The 18,443-nt window shown below is 45.7% G+C and overlaps 1 protein-coding gene across 11 annotated transcripts in view; it reads right to left on the bottom strand.

Moving 5' to 3' along the window:
* CBFA2T2 (CBFA2/RUNX1 partner transcriptional co-repressor 2) overlaps nucleotides 1-18,443 on the bottom strand; it is a 181,282-nt gene that overhangs the window by 22,459 nt on the left and 140,380 nt on the right. For all 11 annotated transcript variants that reach the window (XM_043985292.1, XM_043985287.1, XM_043985291.1 and 8 more), the window contains 4 exons: nucleotides 15,056-15,145; nucleotides 5,904-6,085; nucleotides 4,860-5,158; nucleotides 714-799 (listed from right to left, as the gene is read on the bottom strand). In XM_043985292.1, coding sequence (XP_043841227.1) covers nucleotides 714-799; nucleotides 4,860-5,158; nucleotides 5,904-6,085; nucleotides 15,056-15,145 — 657 coding nt within the window. The remainder of the gene's footprint in view (nucleotides 1-713; nucleotides 800-4,859; nucleotides 5,159-5,903; nucleotides 6,086-15,055; nucleotides 15,146-18,443) is intronic.

The raw sequence follows: 18,443 nt of genomic DNA, 5'->3' as shown, positions 1-18,443 counted from the left end.
GCCCTGGAGTCAAGAGGACCTGAGTTCAAATCTGGATGTCGGACATTTATTAGCTGTATGACCCTGGGCAGGGCACTTAACCAGGATTGCCCCCCTCGCCCCAAAGAAACAAACAAGGAACTTAAAATGGGGTTTAGAAGAGCTAAATGATTTGCCAATGGGTTCACACAAGAGGGAATAATGCTGGAGCTAGAATTCAAACCCAGATCTCCCTTGGTTCAAAGTCTAATGCTTTTCCTACTACTCCAAGTTGCTATTCAACATTTATGCTCCATGATTCCATTACCTTTTGTGGTCTCGGTACATTGTGGTTGGGCACCAGGGAGAAAATTGCTCTACTTCACACTAAAATGGGAATGACTGCTAGGTTACCCTGTTAGGGCAGACAAATTCTCCTTTCTTCTGAACCCATCTCAGTCTCCTATTCCCCGACTTTTGCAATTCTCTGCTTTCATCCAACTACTATGTCTTCTCAAGTCAGATAAAGGGAATAGGCCCATTCCACCAACTGCATTAACTCCCAACTTCTCCATCTTCACCCTCTGCCTCTTAGTGTACCCACATATGGCACTGACCAGGGGATAACACTAAAACAGGAAGGAAGAGAGGGGTCCAGAAGCTCTGTGTCACCAGACAGAGCTGCTAGGTTGTTATCTGGGAATCATCCCACCACTACCACAACCTGTTAAGACGTCTCTGCCCAGGACTCTTACATGATCGAGATGTTTCCACTCGTCGGCCCATTCTCTCTCCGTCAAACGGTGGTCCACCAGCTCCTCCTGGTATCCTCCATTTAAGCCTGTACAAAATTAGAGAGTACATTTTCTATGATTAGGAGGGAGGGGCTGGGAAAGGCTTTCAGTCTTAACACAAATCGGGTGACAGCTGTCAGAAACTGAGGATGCTGGCCAAGAAGGCATGGCTGGCTGACTGAGGCTGTGGGTCATTCCACTGACTGAAGATGCCAATTATTCCCCAGGCCTGTTTAAGATCTTAGAATGTGCTTTCATCCGTGGGGTTAAAGCATGGGGACAAAAACTAAGCCCTGAGAATGTAGAGAAGAGATGGTGAGTCTGTGTAGGGGAAGATCAAGGGGAAATAACAGTATGTTTACAAGGTGTGTGTTAAGCCTGGGGTCATTGGCTCCATTGGATGCTTGAGGATTTGGTGGTGGGGTGGGAGGAGTAAGGTTGTGCTGTAGTATCCTGCCCCTACAGAGTGACACCAGTATTAAGAAGCCATGATGAGGGGCAGCTAGGTGGCGCAGTGGATAGAGCACCAGCCCTGGACTCAGGAGTACCTGAGTTCAAATCCGGCCTCAGACGCTTAACACTTACTAGCTGTGTGACCCTGGGCAAGTCACTTAACCCCAATTGCCTCACTAAAAAACCAAACAAAAACAACAACAACAACAAAAAAAAGAAGCCATGATGAAAAGCCCAGTTTGAGTCTATCTGTGCCTAGGTGGTGTGGTGGATACAGTTCCAGACTTGGAGCCAGGAAGACCTGAGGTCAAATCCTACCTCAGACACTTACTAGTTGTGTGATCCTGGGCAAGTCACTTAACCTCTCTTTGCCTCAGTTCCCTCCTCTATAAAATGAGGGTAATAATAGCTCTTATCTCACAAGGTTGCTGTGAGGATCAAATAAGATAATAAATCGGAAGTGCTATATAAATGCTAGCTATTATTATTATAACCAGGAATTCCTCACACCAATCAAAAGACAAATTTGAGAGGGAAACTTGAAAGGCAAGTTTGTGAGTTTCCTCCATAGTCACAACATAGGGTAAGGATGTGGGGATGTGGGGGAGAAGAAAGGAGGAGGCAGCTCAGATGAGACAATTTATCGAAGAAGGCATGAGGGAGAGCAATATGACTGGGAAAGCTAGGCCCCTACAATAGTTGACAATCAGTCAATCAGCATTTAAGAGCCTGTTATATATCAGGCATTGTTCTGAGGAACTCACTTCTTCTTGACTCCAAGTCTAGCCCTCTACTGTTGTGCCACCCACCTATATCTTTCTACCTAAAATCAGTCTCATCTGTTTTCCTACCATACTATTTACAAATGAGAAGAGACCAGCCAGATTTTATTAGTATGTTAAATTTCACAAACACTTCAAAAACTGTATGTGATAGATGTTCACCATTTCATATCCAATCCTTTTTTGCTGCTTCTTTGTCTACTGAAACGTTCACATTTATTGTGGGCTGAGTTAATGAAAAAGAAAACTTAAATAAAAAAGAAGAATGTATTTAGGGTGATTAGGGTGCTGTGAAGGAGGAAGAGAGGAACAGGAGACTGAGACAGAGTAAAAAGCTGCCAGGAGAGCAGTGTGATTGCCTTTTTTTTTTTTTGCAGGGCAATGGGGGTTAAGTGACTTGCCCAGGGTCACACAGCTAGTAAGTGTTAAGTGTCTGAGGCTGGATTTGAACTCAGGTACTCTTGAATCCAGCACCAGTGCTTTATCCACTGCGCCACCTAGCCGCCCCCAGTGTGATTGCTTTTTAAGCTTAATTATATTATAACTGTGTGTAATTGGCTTTGTTTTAAAGTTCATAGTCGATTTTATAAATCAAAGAAAAACCAGTTCTCTTTCCTAGGGCAAAATAAAAGAATTTCCAGACAACTACTGCTATTGATGTCTTAGGTCTCAGGACAAAAGGCTATCTCTGTCTAAGAGAACATGGGACCCAGGGTTCTGTACGTCAGAGCCAGAGGTCAGAGAAAGCATTTTGATGTCCCTCTATTGACTACCACACATTTAAGTCAACATTGGTCTTTGCTTTGCTTTCTGTACTAAGTTGTAACCTCTAGGAGGATAATTGTTAGCTCAAGGCTCCAAGGTGGGACATAATGTTCTAGAATCAGTGGGGATTTGTCTGCTGTGCTTTTGGCTGAAGAAGGAGAGAGGCCCAGGGAAGGTGGAAACAAGCAGCTATGCAGGAGGGAAAAGCAGGCAATGGTGATGATGGGATAAAGAAACACAAGCTATAAAGAGAACTCCTGTTCAAGGAGTTCTGGGTGGGGAAACAGCAAGGAATGAATGAATGGTCCATTGGTTATGAGTCATTGCTGTGATTTTACTCAAGGCCAGGGAACCTCCTTTTAAGACCCTTTGAGCTCAGCTGGGCTGGCCAATAGCCTGGCCTTCCTGCTCTCTTCGAAATGTCCTAAGGCAAAGGTTTCCAAAGCTGAGGAGCCTTTATCTTTTTTTTTTTTTTTTTGGTGGGGCAATTGGGGTTAAGTGATTTGCCTAGGGTTACACAGCTAGTAATTGTTAAGTGTCTGAGACCTAATTTGAACTCAGGTCCTCCTGAATCCAGGGCCAGTGCTCTATCCACTGCACCACCTAGCTGCCCCTACATTTAATTTTTATCTTATTTTTCCTCAGTTATACCTAACAAAAAGGTTTAACATTAAAAAAAAATTTTTTTTGAGTTCCATATTCTCACTCCATAATCTCAGAGTATTCCCCTCCAAGGGCTGCAAATAGGCAGCCCTGACCCTAGTATTACATTCCTGTGGGTCCATTTATATAGCTAGTATGTATATAGTGCTTAAGGTTTACAAAGTACTGTGCTTTTATTGCCCTCATTCTACACAGCAGAAAACAAGAGGCACAGAGTTAGGTGACTTATCCAGAGTCACACAGTTAGTAAGCTCGTGAGGCAGGATTAGAAATCAGGTCTTCCTGACATCTTTGGTCTCACACTCCATCCATTAAATCAAAGCTTCTTAAACTGTGGGTCATGACCCCATATGGGGTCTAGTACAATGTGGGGGTCATGAAAAATTTGGTAGTAAATGTTTGATTTGTGTACCTATTTTATATATCTATATACCTGTGCTTGTGTAAAAATTTATCAGGTGAAAAAGGGTCAAGAGTGGAAAAAGTTTAAGAAGCCCTGTACTTAAATCACCAAGAGGCCTTTAAACCTTGGTGCTCCTCATCTAGATGACTACAAAAGCTAAAAACAACAACAAACCACAACACCACAACTCCCCTTCTAGGCACTATCATATCATCCTATATGTGCAAAGGATTTCCTTCCAAAAAATGGACAACTTCCATTCAATTCCACTAAGGTTTATGGAGTTGCCCATGTCACATAAGGCACGAGGGTTGAGGTTGGGGCAAGGGAGAGACACAGAAATGAATAGGATGAAGTCATTGTTAATTAAGCAGTTACTGGTCTAGCAGGAAGGATAAGACCCTCATTGCCACCCTCCCCCAAAAAATAGTGATCTAGAGAAGTGACAGAAATGTAAAGAAAAGTCAATAAAACATTAAAAATTCCCAGAAGACAAGAGTAATAATAAAGCTGTTTTGTTACTACCTTGTGGAATTTAATATACAGCTTAAAAAAACAACCCATACATAACCAAGGCCTCATAGTTGTCTATGTACCTGTTTGTGATTGTTAAATTCATAATATAAATAAAATAACAAACAAGGGAAAATTCAGGGAATTTCAATTTGAGGTTTGTAGCTTTCTTGAGAAGGCACAGAGGATAGAATCGGACCTTGGATTTAGGTAGACTTGAGTTCAAGCTGACCACAGACAAGTGACAATCTCTCAGGGTCACCAGGCAACTCTTTAGGACTAAATTACAGATGAGCTGCTGATTTGTACTGGGGGAGGACATTTCTGATGCAGATGAAATCACAGGTATGCTGGGGGACGCCCCCCCTCATTTTCTCCTTGACTCATCACTACCCAGCTTGGTTTCCTCTCTGGAGGACTGACGACAGAGAAGTACTGTACTTGTTACGGAATAGAAAAGCCTTCAGTCGGAGGTGAGACTGCTGAATGGAGGAGAGTGCTAGAGAAGGAAAGAGCCACTTGGCTTACCAAGCCCATGGTGTCGGTCGCCACCTCCACCACCGCCACCTCCACCACCACCTCCGCCTCCACCACGGATTTCTCGATGTTCCAGCATCTTGGTGGAGTCTCTGTACAGGTGGGAAGTGGCAAAATCTTCCAAGGTATAATGCTGGAGAGGGGGTGGAGTGGGATGGAACTGCCCGCCAGGATTCATGAGGGGCAGGGTGAGAGCAGGGCTGTGTCTGGGAGCTGGGCTAATGGTGCACACTCTCTTGGCGGGAGGCTCAGGGGGGCCTGGTTCTCTCTCGAAGCTGGGGTCTTCTCTCCTGCACAAGAACCAGGGGAAGACTGCTGATTATGCAAAGATCAGTGGCAGCCAGGAACACACAATGATGTCTTCCCTTCCCATGCCACCCCCTTCCCGGGGTTAAGATTGTCATTACAAAGGTGGAGTCACCCCCTTCCTGGCAATTACACTCTCCATCAGCAGCAGCCCTACTTGGCTTCCATCCACAGAACAGCAGGCCCCATGATATGCTCCCCTCCCACCCCACCCCACCATGACTCCCAGCTTCCTTTTGTGGGCTGTCTTCCCCCATTAGATTGTAAGCTCCTTGAGGTTAGGCATTGTTTTGTACCCCCAGTAGGTACTTAATAAATGTTTACTGAATTGAATTATGAAGGAATTAAGCCCAAACCTCATCTGCAATGGGGAATTATCTTCTGATAACTGTCAGGCACTGTGCTAAATGCAGGGAGATACAAAGAAAGGCAAAAGATAATTCCTGCCCTCCATGAGCTCACAGTCTGATTCAGGAGACAACAAGCAAACAAGACATTCCAGATGAGTTGGAAATAATGATCAAAGAGAAGGCCCTAGAATTAAGGTGGATAACGAAAGGCTTCCTGTAGAAGAGTAGGATTTTAGCTGGGACTTGAAGGAAGGCAAGAGGTGGAAGATGAGGAGGGAGAAGTTCCAACATGGGGCAAAGGGCATCAGCTGAAAAGACAACAGGAGAGAAAGGAGAAGAAAAGAGATTAAGAGGCTGGAAAAAGCTGGGCCACATTTACCTGTCAGGACTGTGTCTCTTGCCATTCCCATGCACTTCTATAAGGAGCTCTGCAGAGTCAGCAGGGGAGGTGGTACTGGTGTTCAGCAGAATGTGTTCGTGCTGGGCCAGGTACTGGGAAGGTGTCTGCTTGGCTGCCCGGGCACAGTGTAGCAGCTCTCTCTGTAACAGGGGAAGGTTGGCCTAGAAGAGAAGAGACGAGGATAGATGGTTCCCACCACATTATCCCACTGGCTGTCTCACATTCATGACTTAAGAATACAAGAAGGAAAAGACTCTTTCCCCCCTCTTTGGGTCTCTAACTTTCCACATGTATCCTGTACTCTAGAGCCCTGGAGAATCTGCCTTCCTATCGGCTCAGAGCTCATCTTCCCTTTAAGCCCCTGCTGGGAAATAAGGGTAATGGGAGGGTGGAGGGAGCTAGGATAGTCGCCGTGAAGCCCAGGTGGTTCCTGGCTCAGCAAGGGCTTCCAAATGTGACATAAAGGCCAGTCTCAGCACTAACCACTAAGGTAAGACTATCAGCTTTCTTCTCTTTTCTGTGGGATGCCTTTTTTTTTTTTAAACTAAGAATTTGAAAATAGGATCTTTTTTCCCTTTTTTTTTTGCAGGGTAATGCGGGTTAAGTGACTTGCCCAGGGTCAGATACAGTGTCAAGTGTCTGAGACTGCATTTGAACTCAGGTCCTCCTGAATCCAGGGACAGTGCTTTATCCACTGCGCCACCTAGCTGCCCCGGAAAATAGGATCTTTTAACATGTTAAAACAATGGAGGGACAGCTAGATGGCGCAGTGGATAAAGCACTGGCCCTGGATTCAGGAGTACCCGAGTTCAAATCTGGCCTCAGACACTTGACACTTACTAGCTGTGTGACTCTGGGCAAGTCACTTAACCCCAATTGCCTCACCAAAACAACAACAACAACAACAACAAAAACAAAACAAAAAACAATGGAAAGAAGCAATGCAATACTCAAAAGGGCTGGTTTTTCCACCCAATACCCCTGACCTCCACGTGTTATACACACAGGGAAAAACTAGCATGTTTGAAGTGTTAGAAAATGCTAGTTTTCAGCATGTGGAATCTAGAATCCTGGTGGGCAGCAAGACCCAAATCTTGATGGGAATCAGGCCATAATAAAAATTGCTGACTTTTATCTAGCACTTTAAAAAGCCTTTTACAAAGATTATCTCATTTGATCCCCATGATAACCCTAGGCTAAGTGCCATTATGAAAGGAAGCTAGGTAGTACAATGGATAGAGTACCAGGCCTGGAGTCAGGAAGACCTGAGATCGCCAGGAAAACCCCAAACGGGGTCACAAAGAGTTGGACAGAATTGGAACAGCTAAACAACAATAAATGTCATTATCATCCCTTTTACAATCCCAGAGGAGGTTCTGGGAAGCTCATTAGGTGACTTTCCCAATTACACAACTAGTAAGTGTCAGGGACAATATTTTAGCCTGTCTCTCCTAAATCTAAGCCCAGTACTCTAAGAACAGCACAGCAGAAGCAGAGATAGGGAAGAAATATCGATTCCAAACAAGAAACCATTTCTCTCTCTGGCCTTGTATGCCACACAAATACGTGATCCTCCCCCTCTTCTAAAAGCAAACCCTCGGGGCAGCTAGGTGGCACAGTGAATGGAGCACCAGTCCTGGATTCAGGAGGACCCGAGTGCAAATCTGGCCTCAGACACTTGACACTTACTAGCTGTGTGACCCTGGGCAAGTCACTTAACCCTCACTGCCCTGCCAAAAAAAAAAAAAAAAAAAAAAGCAAACCCTCACTGTAAAGATTATTATTAATAGCTCTCATTTGGTCTGATTTCCTTACTCTTTAACCACCACCCCCTCCTTGGTGAACAGGGAAGGAAAATGAAGTCAAAACAGGGGAAGTGACTTACCCATGGTCACACAGTAAATCCCAGAGCCAGGCTTAGAACCCAGACCTCCTAGAACCCTATTTTTCATAGCCTGCACTGTCTAATGTCTGGTTTTGTTTTGTTTTGAAAACATTTAAAGGGATACATTATAGGATCCTTGTGTTTCTCCCTGGAAGCTTTTCCTGGGCAGGAGTTGGGCTTATGGCTAATGTGTACATATCCAACAAAGGGTAGACTTAGCTGGGAAGAAAGAACTCAGTGAAAACAGTCCCTTCTCAAGGAACACAGGCATTTATAATCCAGCTGAGCTCTCCTCAAGTCAACAAGTATTTATCAAGGGCTGATCACGCACCAGGCACCATGCTGGACTGGAAATACAAATTAAGCAGAAAGAAAGTTCCTAATGGAGAAGACAACACAAAAAGGAAGATGAGAGGTGTGTGCATGGGTGTGGGGAATGACTGGAATGGGTACTTTCCTTAAAATGGAGGCACTAGGAAGAAGTGACCCATGGGAGGAAGGAGCTACTGAAGTGAAGTGAAGGTAACTTCCAGAGTGTGGAGCCTGCTACGGCATGGTAGATAACGTTTAGAGAACCCTGAGTGGAGCCCAGAGAGGAACGAAGACACGGCTGGCCTGGGCACTTTCCTGAAGATGGAGATTCTGTCCTGATGCCTGTGTGCACGTCCCAGTGAGCCAAGGAGTATGGAAAAGAATTGGGTCACCACGTGTGCCTGAGGAGGGTCCAGACTGTCTGTAAGGACATGTCCAGGGGCATATTCTCTGTCCGCTTTCTGCACGGGTCATGTTAAGACCACCTTCTCAAAGAAGTTAACACACCTTAAAATCTGAAGGCAAGAGAAGTGACAGAGGGAGCCATGTGCCCTACTTCCCGTTTGCTGCTCCCTGCCTGACGAAGGCTGTGCTCTGCCCCCCGCCGCGTGCAGCATATGGAGAGGAAAGACAGGAAGCCACTTCTCACACTTGACTATGGAGACCTTTAGTTTTTAAATGTCAATGACGTGTGATTTCATATTTCCCACTCCCCACACTGGATAGGTTTCAATTCTGCAAATGAAGCTATTCCCAGGGGCCAGCGCAGCCCATGTCTGATACCTCTCATTCCCCCAAACTTTCCACAGGCGGGGAGAATAAGATGGGACATGGGGATAACCAGAAGTGCTACTGCCCAAAATGAAATGGAGCAGGTTTCTAATCCCCACCTGCCAGCCCTCCACCAGAACCACATCTTTAGGTTCATGACCGGATGGGTAAAAAAAAAAAAATTTAAAAATTAAAAAATAAATGTCCCTCCCATGGACAAGAGCCTCCCAGGCAGGGCTGCAATCAACAGTTTGGAGAGAAACTCCAAACAGAGGAGGTCAAAGATACATTGGAGGATTTAAAGGTCTGGGAAGGAAACTAGGATTCTTTCTTCTCGCTCAAGCTTCAAGGACTCCTAGCATTTGGGGATTCAGTTCCCCTTTGTAGTACCCTCCATGATCTGACCAGTGGTGGGACCCAAGGAGTCTTGATTAAGTAAGGCATGTGACTGAGATCAACTCAGAGGGAGTCCCTGGTGGTGGCTGAAAGTCTCTGGCCCTGGCCCCGTTCCAGTCAGCATTTTTATCAATGGCTTGGGTGAGAGCACAGATGGCTTATCAAGTGTGTGGAGATGATGGATGACAGAACCAAGCTCCAAGTGACCTCAACGGCTGGAATGATGGAGATGGAAGTAAATGGCAAATTGAAATGTGAAGTCCTGCGAAGACAAAACACCACATGCACCAGTGTGGAATGGGGGTGGGGGGGAGGTACAAGGTTTGAGAATGGGTCACATGGCAAGAGACTGGGGAGGGAGAGGGAGGGGACTCCACGCTGATGTGCAAGAAGCAAAAAAATAAAACCAAGGTCCTTTCAGACTTCACTAATGCGGCTAACGTCCAGAGCAAAAGACAGGGGGAGTCTTGCCAGTCTCTGCTATGCCTATTTCAGGAGGAACACTGATAGGCTTGGGGCAATGGAGGAAGGTCAGAGGGGCGAGGGGTCTGGAAGCCATGTTCTTCTGTGAGGAGTGGTAGTTGAAGGAAGTGAGATGTTCGGAGAAGAGAGAAGAGAGGTAGAGAGAAGGAGGGAAGGAGGAGGGGGAGAGGGAGGGGAAAGGAAGCGAGAGAAGAGAGGAGGGAAGGAAGCAGGGAGGGAGAGGTGGGGGAGGAGAGACAGACAGACACTGACTGCGTGTGTAAGGAAAACAGTGAGGTCTTTACCCAGCTAACGTGACCATATTGGATAAGGTATGCAACAACCTGCACCCCACAGCATACCACCACCTATCCAAGAAGAGGAATGTGTGTTTCATTATCCATCCCTTGGAACCCAGGTTGGTCTTTTAGTCCTTACATTTAATCTAAATCCCAATGTGGTGTGCCATTTTTACACAGAAGAACGAGAAGATATCATCTGTTTCTTCCAAGACTGATGGCCAGAAATGTCAAGGATGCAAATTCTAGGTCAATAGCAAGAGAACATTTCTTTCCTTTAAAAAATTGAGGGCTTGGGGCAGCTAGGTGGCACAGTGGATAGAGCACCGGCCCTAGATTCATGAGGACCTGAGTTCAAATCCAACGTCAGACACTTAAACACTTACTAGCTGTGTGACCCTGGGCAAGTCACTTAACCCCAATTGCCCTGCAAAATAAATAAATAAATAAATTTGAGGGCTTGCCCAGCCATGAAAGAGGCTTTCTTGTTAAATAGTGAGCTTCCCATCAATGAAAGAGTTCAAACTATGGCTTGACCTGTGGGGAATGGTGCATCTAAGAATCTGTGACTCTACCACTTAGGGCTCCTCAGGGGAAAATGGATGATCCAAGCTTTCTGGCTTGAGGGACAGAAAGGACGGGGGTACCACCAGCAGGAAGCATGCTGGGAAGGAGTGTGGGAGAGCCTCAAAGATGAAATTTGTACCTTGCCTGGCAGACCAGAAAGAGAAGTATGGGTATCACTGGGAATGACGATACGCTAGTTAATGTTTCAGAGAAAAGCCCCGATCATTTGGCATTCAAATGTTTAATCTTATTCATTGGCTGAATAGTCATTCCCTTTGGAGGTGGAGGGAAGGAAAGAAAATAGGGGAGATGATATGGTTGGAAAAAGCCTTTGATTTGTTGGGAGTCAGAGGGCCTGGAATCCTTTCTTTGCCATGAATAAGCTGTGTGACTCTAAGCAAATCCTTTCACCTGAATCTCGGTTTCCTCACCCAAAAGAGTCCATTCTTGTTTGACATCCTGTGATTCTGTGGTTACTTTGTTCAGGAGGCAGTCTGGTGGACAGAGTGCCGAGACTGGAGTCAGGAAGACCCGAGTTCAAGTCTGACCTCAGATACTTGCTAGTCATGTGACCCAGGGTAAATCTGCCTCAGTTTCCTTAACCATAATATGGGAATAATAATAGTACCTACCTGCCAGGAGTGTTATAAGGACTAGAGAGATTTATAAAGCACCCAGCACAGTGTCTGGTACATAATAAGCATTGTATAAATGGTAGCTATTATTACTATTATCTGTAAAATGGGGATAATAATAGCATCTACTTTCCACGGTTGTTGTGAGGACTAGAAATATTTTGAAAGTACTTAGCCCAGTGCATGGCACATAGTAGGTGCTGTATAAATTCTTGTTCGCTTTTTGTAAAGTGCTTAGCCCAGTGCCTGGCATATAGTAAGTGCTGTGTAAATGCTAACTCTCTTTTTTCCAGTCCCCTTCTTCCAAACTTAAAACTGTTCCTGAAGACTACCCCTAACTAGAACTCTAATAAGCTGAATTTAAATTTTCAACTGTATGAGTTCTTTGCATATAAGAAGTAAAGTTTACTATTATGTTTATAAAACCCCAATGAAAGAGAGGGGAGGTGCTTTTTAAAAAAAAATGCATGTCAGGGGTAGCTAGGTGGTACAGTGGATAAAGCACCAACCCTGGATTCAGGAGGACCCGAGTTCAAATCCAGGCCTCAGATACTTGACACTTACTAGCTATGTGACCCTGAGCAAGTCACTTAACCCTCATTGCCCTGCAAAAAACAAAAAACAAAAACAAAACAAAATGCATGTCTACACTCAAAAACTGAGTCTGAAATAAAGAATTGAAGCTAGCTTTTTGGGGGGTGGGGTGGGGCAATGAGGGTTAAGTGATTTGCCCGGGGTCACACAGCTAGTAAGTGTCAAGTGTTTGAGGCTGAATTTGAACTCAGGTCCTCCTGAATGCAGGGCCAGTGTTTTATGCACTGCACCACTTAGCTGCCCCTGAAGCTCTTATCCCAAAAGGAAATGATGAATTTTTTTTTTTTTGAGGGGTGGGGAGTAATCCAGATCCGTGATTTCATTTCTGTACAAAGTCACTGGTATAGAAAGGACCTTCTGATTAGGTAATCTGTTTGTTAGTGGTGGTCTGAAAGAGCTGCCCGGGTGAGTGAGAGGTGAGAAGACAGCCAGGGTCACACTGCTGATATGGGTCGAATCAGAACTTGCACCCTGTCCTCCTGACTCAGGGCCAGCAGGCTGCCTCTTGGCTGAGCAATGAGCTCAGGAGAGGGACCGAATATGCATGCATGAAGCCAGCTCTGTATGAAGGGTTAATGCAGCCAGCACCCTCATTAGTGCCTGGAGCTGAAAGAAACTGACAGCAGCTCCTTTGCCAAAAAGCTGCCACCATGTCCGTCCCTCCTGCTGTGTGCCCAAACAGCAGAATGGAGGAGGGAGGAGGGCATGACTAGGCAGAGCAGGTACAGAGACGGGTTCACTGTTCCAGGGACATGAACAGCAGGCACTCGGGATTAACATTTTTTTTTTTAAAGTAAGCCTGATCTTTGCATTTTGGTGCAGAAAGGGGGAGGGTGGGGGAGAACTCTGCCTGTGTTCAACCTGTCTTTTGATGGATTAAAAACACACTGTAATTATTTCTTAGGACAATTATTTCTTAATACTTTCATTATTCTGCATCTCAGGGAACAGATCTGTCTAGGAAATCTCAGGATCTGGACCCGGCTGAGACAGCACAACCACAGCTGTTGGGGCTAGGGAAAATAGGGCAGGGAAACACTGTTAAGGTTAACCAATGAATACTATCGCTATTTTGGAAGGCAGACTATTCTCACCTGGAACACTCACTTCTATAGTCAGCTAAGTGGAAAAGTTAGCATTTAGGAATTTTTTTTCCTATAACTTGCTGTTTTCAATCCCCTTTAGCCAGGGAAGAAAGGTCTTCTCACATGGTCCATCAAGTAGCAAATATAATCAACACCTCGCTTATCCAAAAGTCACAGACCAAATAATCTCAATTATCTAATAGATTCCTGCCCCCCAATTCCTGCAAGAGGTTTTTTTTTAAGCCCCATAGTAATTAAAAGCAAAAAATTCATGTACTTTATAAGCACTCACTCAGAGCCTATTGACTCTTCTTTTACTCACAGTTCTAACAAACTTGGTGATCTTAATAGCTTGCCCAGATCAGATTAGAACCAGAAAATAGGGGATTAGGGCAGGGGTGGGGGACAGTTGCTGTAGGTAGGTATATTTACTTCTTCAAAAAGCAACCAATGGAGGGGGGCAGCTAGGTGGCACAGTGGATAAAGCACTGGCCCTGGATTCAGGAGGACCTGAGTTCAAATCCGACTTCAGACATTCAACAACTCACTAGCTGTGTGACCCTGGGCAAGTCACTTAACCCTCACTGCCCTGCCCCAAAACAAAACAAAACAAAAAAACCCAGCAACCAATCATTTTGAGGGAGGAGTCGGAGAAACTATATAAATATAAATTCCTAAAGCCCAGAAGTGAGGGCAGTAACAGTTCAGGGCAGCCGCCCTATGCTTTAAAGGCCACAAATAAGGTCTTTCAGTGGCCTTCTCTTTGGAAAGTCAGCCATTGCTAATGTCTCCTTCCTCATTGCCCCCACCATCCCCCCCCCCCCCCCCCCCCCCGCCCAGCTGCTCCTGGGGCGGGTCCCCACACAGCACTTTGGAAGGAACAAAGGGTAAGAGGGAACAGATGGCATCTCCTGAATCCCGAGGGTGGCTAGTGTAGCCACAGGAGATCAGGCGGGGCTCACCTCTTTTTTCTCCTCTGGAAGTGGGAATCTCAGCAGAGACTTCCAAAGGGCAAAGAGGAAAGAGTTGGGAGCAGCTGGACTATGGGCCTGAACTGACGTGGAATTCCCTGTGGGGTTGGAGGGCTAAGGATATTGGCTAAAGACTCATCCAAAGTCATGAGGACTCAAGGATGAAAGTTTCACAGTCAGAATCTGGAGCCGGTCCACATCCTGACTAATTTTTACCAAAGATCCTCCCGGTTGTATTTTCCCCTCTCCTGGTTCCCAGCATCCCCTGGGACAGGACTACCAGCATCTTCCTCACTCAACTCCAACCTTATAAGCAGAAGTGAGATTTCTCACTTGCTTCCCCTTTGGAAAGAGCCTCCAATGACCAGATCCAGGGTGGCCTGTCTGCTCATTCCCACCAAGGTGTTAACTGAGAACTATAACCACTCCTTCCTCAGGTCTCTGCCTCTACAGAGAAGGAGTGGTGTGGGAAGGGAAGCCCAGTCACTGTCCTCCCTCCTCTCTCCCTTCAGCTACCAGGAAGGCCCCTGAGGAAAAGGGATACGTGTTCTTACGCTCCCTAAATGAACTGGGGCCAAAGGCTTTCCTGACTCAGATCCAAAAGGGGCTGCCATCCTACAGGCTGGTTACCAGGGAAAGAGTATTCAATTTTGAGTCAAGGGACCTGAATTCAAATCCTAGCTTTGACCCAAATAACCTGGGGCAAAGATACTCCAACTTTCTGGGCCTCAGTTTCCTCCACTGTAAAAAGAAGGGCTTATGGGACATGACCTTGGAAGTCTCTTCCATCTCTCCATCTGCCATCCTATGATCTGGGTCTGAATTCCATCTCTGTTATTTATGATAGGGGGGTCTTGGGCAATTTACTTTTCCTGCGGCTTTAAATGTGGGGGTTGGACCAGGTGACCTCTGAGGTCACTGGAAGTTCTAAATGCTTTGTAAGGAGGAATGGCTCCTCCCCCCTCATCCCACCAAGGGATGTCACCTTGTCACCTTGGAAAGGCCTGCTGAGCCCTTCTCAGGGAGGATGAACAACTTTGAAAAGCGAAACCTCTGAAGCTGGCAATGAGTGCCTGGGGGTGGGGAGCGGGGAGCCCAGGGCAGTCACAGAGGGCTGGTCTGGGGCCCTGGGGTATCCAGGCTTGGCCCATTACCTTCAAGAACGGAATCACAAAGGGACGAAGAGGAAAGTTGGTGGCCTCTTGCAGCTTACAGTGGAATTCCTCAATGGTCACTGTGGAGTTCTGTCAAAAAGAAGGAAGAGAGTTGGAGGGGGTCACTCAGAAAATCTCCCCTGACCCCAAACAAGTTCCTTTTTTCCCTTTGCTTTTGTCCGCTGCTGCCGACCGCAGCAAGGCCTCCTGACACCGAGCAGCTGCCTCAAAGGTCCCGCTACACGGTGCTGTCCCTTCACACTTCGGGAGGCAAGAATTTCATGACCAAGCAGGGACTTGTCACTACAGGATCATCTCCGCTGTGGGAGGGGATAAGCAGACATGAGAGCTGCTGACCACTGCCCCCCCCCCCCCCGTCCCCAGCACAAACCTCCCACCCCCAGGCAGTGCCCAAATGAGGCCAGGGGACAGACTTGGCAGCATTCTAACTCTGGACTACAAAATGGGCTTTCCCCAGAGGCATAGAGGAAAAAGGTGAGGGGGAGAGAAGGGAGGAGAAAAAAGAGGAAGAGAAAGGAGAAGGAGGAAAAAAAGAGGAAGAAGAGGGAGAGAGAGAGGAGGAAAAAGAGGAAAAGGAAGGAAGGGGAAAGGAAGAAAAGGAAAAAGAGGAGCAGGAAGAGGAAGGAGAGGAAGAAAAAGAAGTGGAGAAGGAAGAAGAAAAGGAAAAAAGAGGAGGGAAGAGAGGAAGAAGGAAACGAGGAAGAGGCAAGACAGGAGAGGTAGATGAGGAAGAAGAGGAAGAAGGAGAGAAGGAAGAAGAGAAGGAAAAAGGGAAGGAGGAAGACAATGAGAGGCAAAGGGAAGAACATATTAACCTGTTCTTCCTTCTACCACAGGTTTGAATGGAATCCTTGGAAAGGGCCAATCTCATTTCCTTCACTTTAAGAACCTACAATTCAGGGGCAGCTAGGTGGTGCAGTGGATAGAGCACCAGCCCTAGAGTCAGGAGTACCTGAGTTCAAATCTTACCTCAGACACTTAACACTTACTAGCTGTGTGACCCTGGGCAAGTCACTTAACCCCAATTGCCTCACTTAAAAAAAAAAAAAAAAGAACCTACAATTCAGACTGAAGGGGAAAGAAGCAAGAGGAACACACGGTCTCCTCCCCTCCCTTCTAAAAGTCGGGCAAGAGGTTCAATTTCAAAGCTTCCTACTAATAAAGTGGGAAAAGGTGACATCATCCTATCTTCTTCTTTGATGTCCCCTGGAAAATGGAAAGCTCCCCTCAAATCTAACTCTTTGCTCTTTGGATAACTGGTTGCTTGTAGAGGCTACTAAAGTTGCAGGGATAATCAGAGACAAAAATTTGTTTCAATTCAAGATCTATGAGGAAGACGAGTAAAATCTGTGGCTGCTGGTCCCTAATGGGGAAAAAAAGACTTTTTATTCACTCATTTCAGCAGCATGAGGGAGAAGTACTGAGAGCACTGAGCATCTACAGACCTCGTGGTTCTGATCTTATTAACCTGGAGGGGACCTTGGGCAAGACAACTCACATCTTGGAGCCTCAGTTTCCTCAACTGTAAAATGAAGCAATTAGACCAGACGGTCTTTAAGATCCCATCCTGCTCTAAACCCAGGATCCTATGGCCCTACAAGCCACAATACATGCCTGACAGGGTAGAATCCTAGAATGCAGAAGTGTGAACAATGATTATTTTTAAGGCTCTGGCCACTGGAGTGAAATCTGGACATACTGACAGTAGTCTAAGTGAGAGAGATGTTCAACCGACAGGCCTGAAGTCTGAGATTCAAACCTCTCCCGAGGTTATCTGAGCAACTTTAGATAAAAAGGACAGTATCTGACACTTCTGTTGTTGTTGTTGTTCAGTCTCTTTGTGACCCCATTTTGGGTCTTCTTGGCAGAGATCCTGGGAGTTGTTTGCCATTTCCTTCTCCAGCTCATTTTACAGATGAGGAAACTGAGGTAAACAGGGGTAGGTGACTTGCCCAGGGTCACCCAGCTAGTGTATGAGGTCAGATTTGAACTCAGGAAGATGAGTCTTCCTGAGTCCAGGCCCAGCACTCTAATTACTGAGCCCCCAAGCTGCCTATGACACTTAAAACATACTTTAAACTTTCCAAAGAGCTTAATACATTATCCTATCTCATTCTTCTTCATGCAGGACAATTCATTTCCCACTGTTGTCTTCAAATGCACAGTTTCCTCACTGCTGCCTCTGAGAATCCCCAGTTTCTTTTTTTTTCTCATAAAAGTATTTTGTTATTTTCTACTTACATGTAGAGATAGTTTTCAACATTCGTTTTTATAAGATTTCTATTTTCAGATTTTTCTCCCTTCCTCCCCTCCCTCTCCAAGACAGCAAGCAATTTGATATAGGTTATCTATGTACAATCATAGTAAACATATTTCTGCATTAGTCATGTTGTGAAAGAAGAATCAGAACAAAAGGGGAAAACCTCAAAAAATGAAAAATAAAAATAATATGGTTCAATCTGCATCTAGATTCCATAGTTCTTTTTTTCTGGATTTGGAGAGCATTTTCCATCATGAGTCCTTTGGAACTATCTTGGACCACTGTATTGCTGAGGAGTCAAGTCTATCCCAGTTAATCAACACACAATGTTGTTGATACTGTGTACAATGTTCAAATCCCTAGTTCTGATCAATACTCACCCTTGGTGCCACTTTCTGGGCTTTCCTGTTCTCTCCCCCCACTGCGATCCTTGCTAGTGCCTTCATGCCCCACCTCCCCCATTACCTTTTCACTATTCAGCATATACCAAACACAACAAAATACACATATACCTGTATGTGAATGTTTGTCTCCCTCAAAAGAATGTAAGCTTCTTGAGGGCAGAGACTATTTTCCTTTTGAATGTGTATCCTCAGTGTCTGCAGAGAATAGGCACTCAATAAATGCCTATTAATTGAGCGCATTGACTGGTCTTTACACAACCCTATGAGGCAGGTACTAAAGTCTCATCATCCCCATTTTAAAGATGAGAAAAATGAGGCCCAGAGGGCTTCAGTGACACGCTCCAGCTAACGAATGTCAGAGGCTGGATCTGAACCCAGATCTCACCCCACTCCGGCCCTGCCTGGCATTATGTTGTCTAATAACCCAGTTGATAAGTAAGAGTTTGGTCCCCGGTGCTAAATAGAGTCCTGAAGTCTCCTGTCTCCAACATTTACGAGGAAGGTATTTAAGATGTGGACTGGCCCCAAAAGAACTCGGGGCATCAGAAGTTCCTTCCTCGACCAGGGTCAGCACCAGCAGGACCCCTGGTAGTTTTTATGGAACAGCTCGCTGAGCAGTGGACACACTAGGAAATCACACCACTCTGTTCTAGGGGACCGAATGTGAATGTGGCAACTATGGAAATAATGTGTGTCCTGTAAT

Source organism: Dromiciops gliroides, chromosome 2 (genome assembly GCF_019393635.1).
Source record: "Dromiciops gliroides isolate mDroGli1 chromosome 2, mDroGli1.pri, whole genome shotgun sequence".
NCBI classification, from domain to species: domain Eukaryota; kingdom Metazoa; phylum Chordata; class Mammalia; order Microbiotheria; family Microbiotheriidae; genus Dromiciops; species Dromiciops gliroides.
Note: the sequence above shows the minus strand (reverse complement) of the source record. Positions and strands in the feature narration are given on the sequence as shown.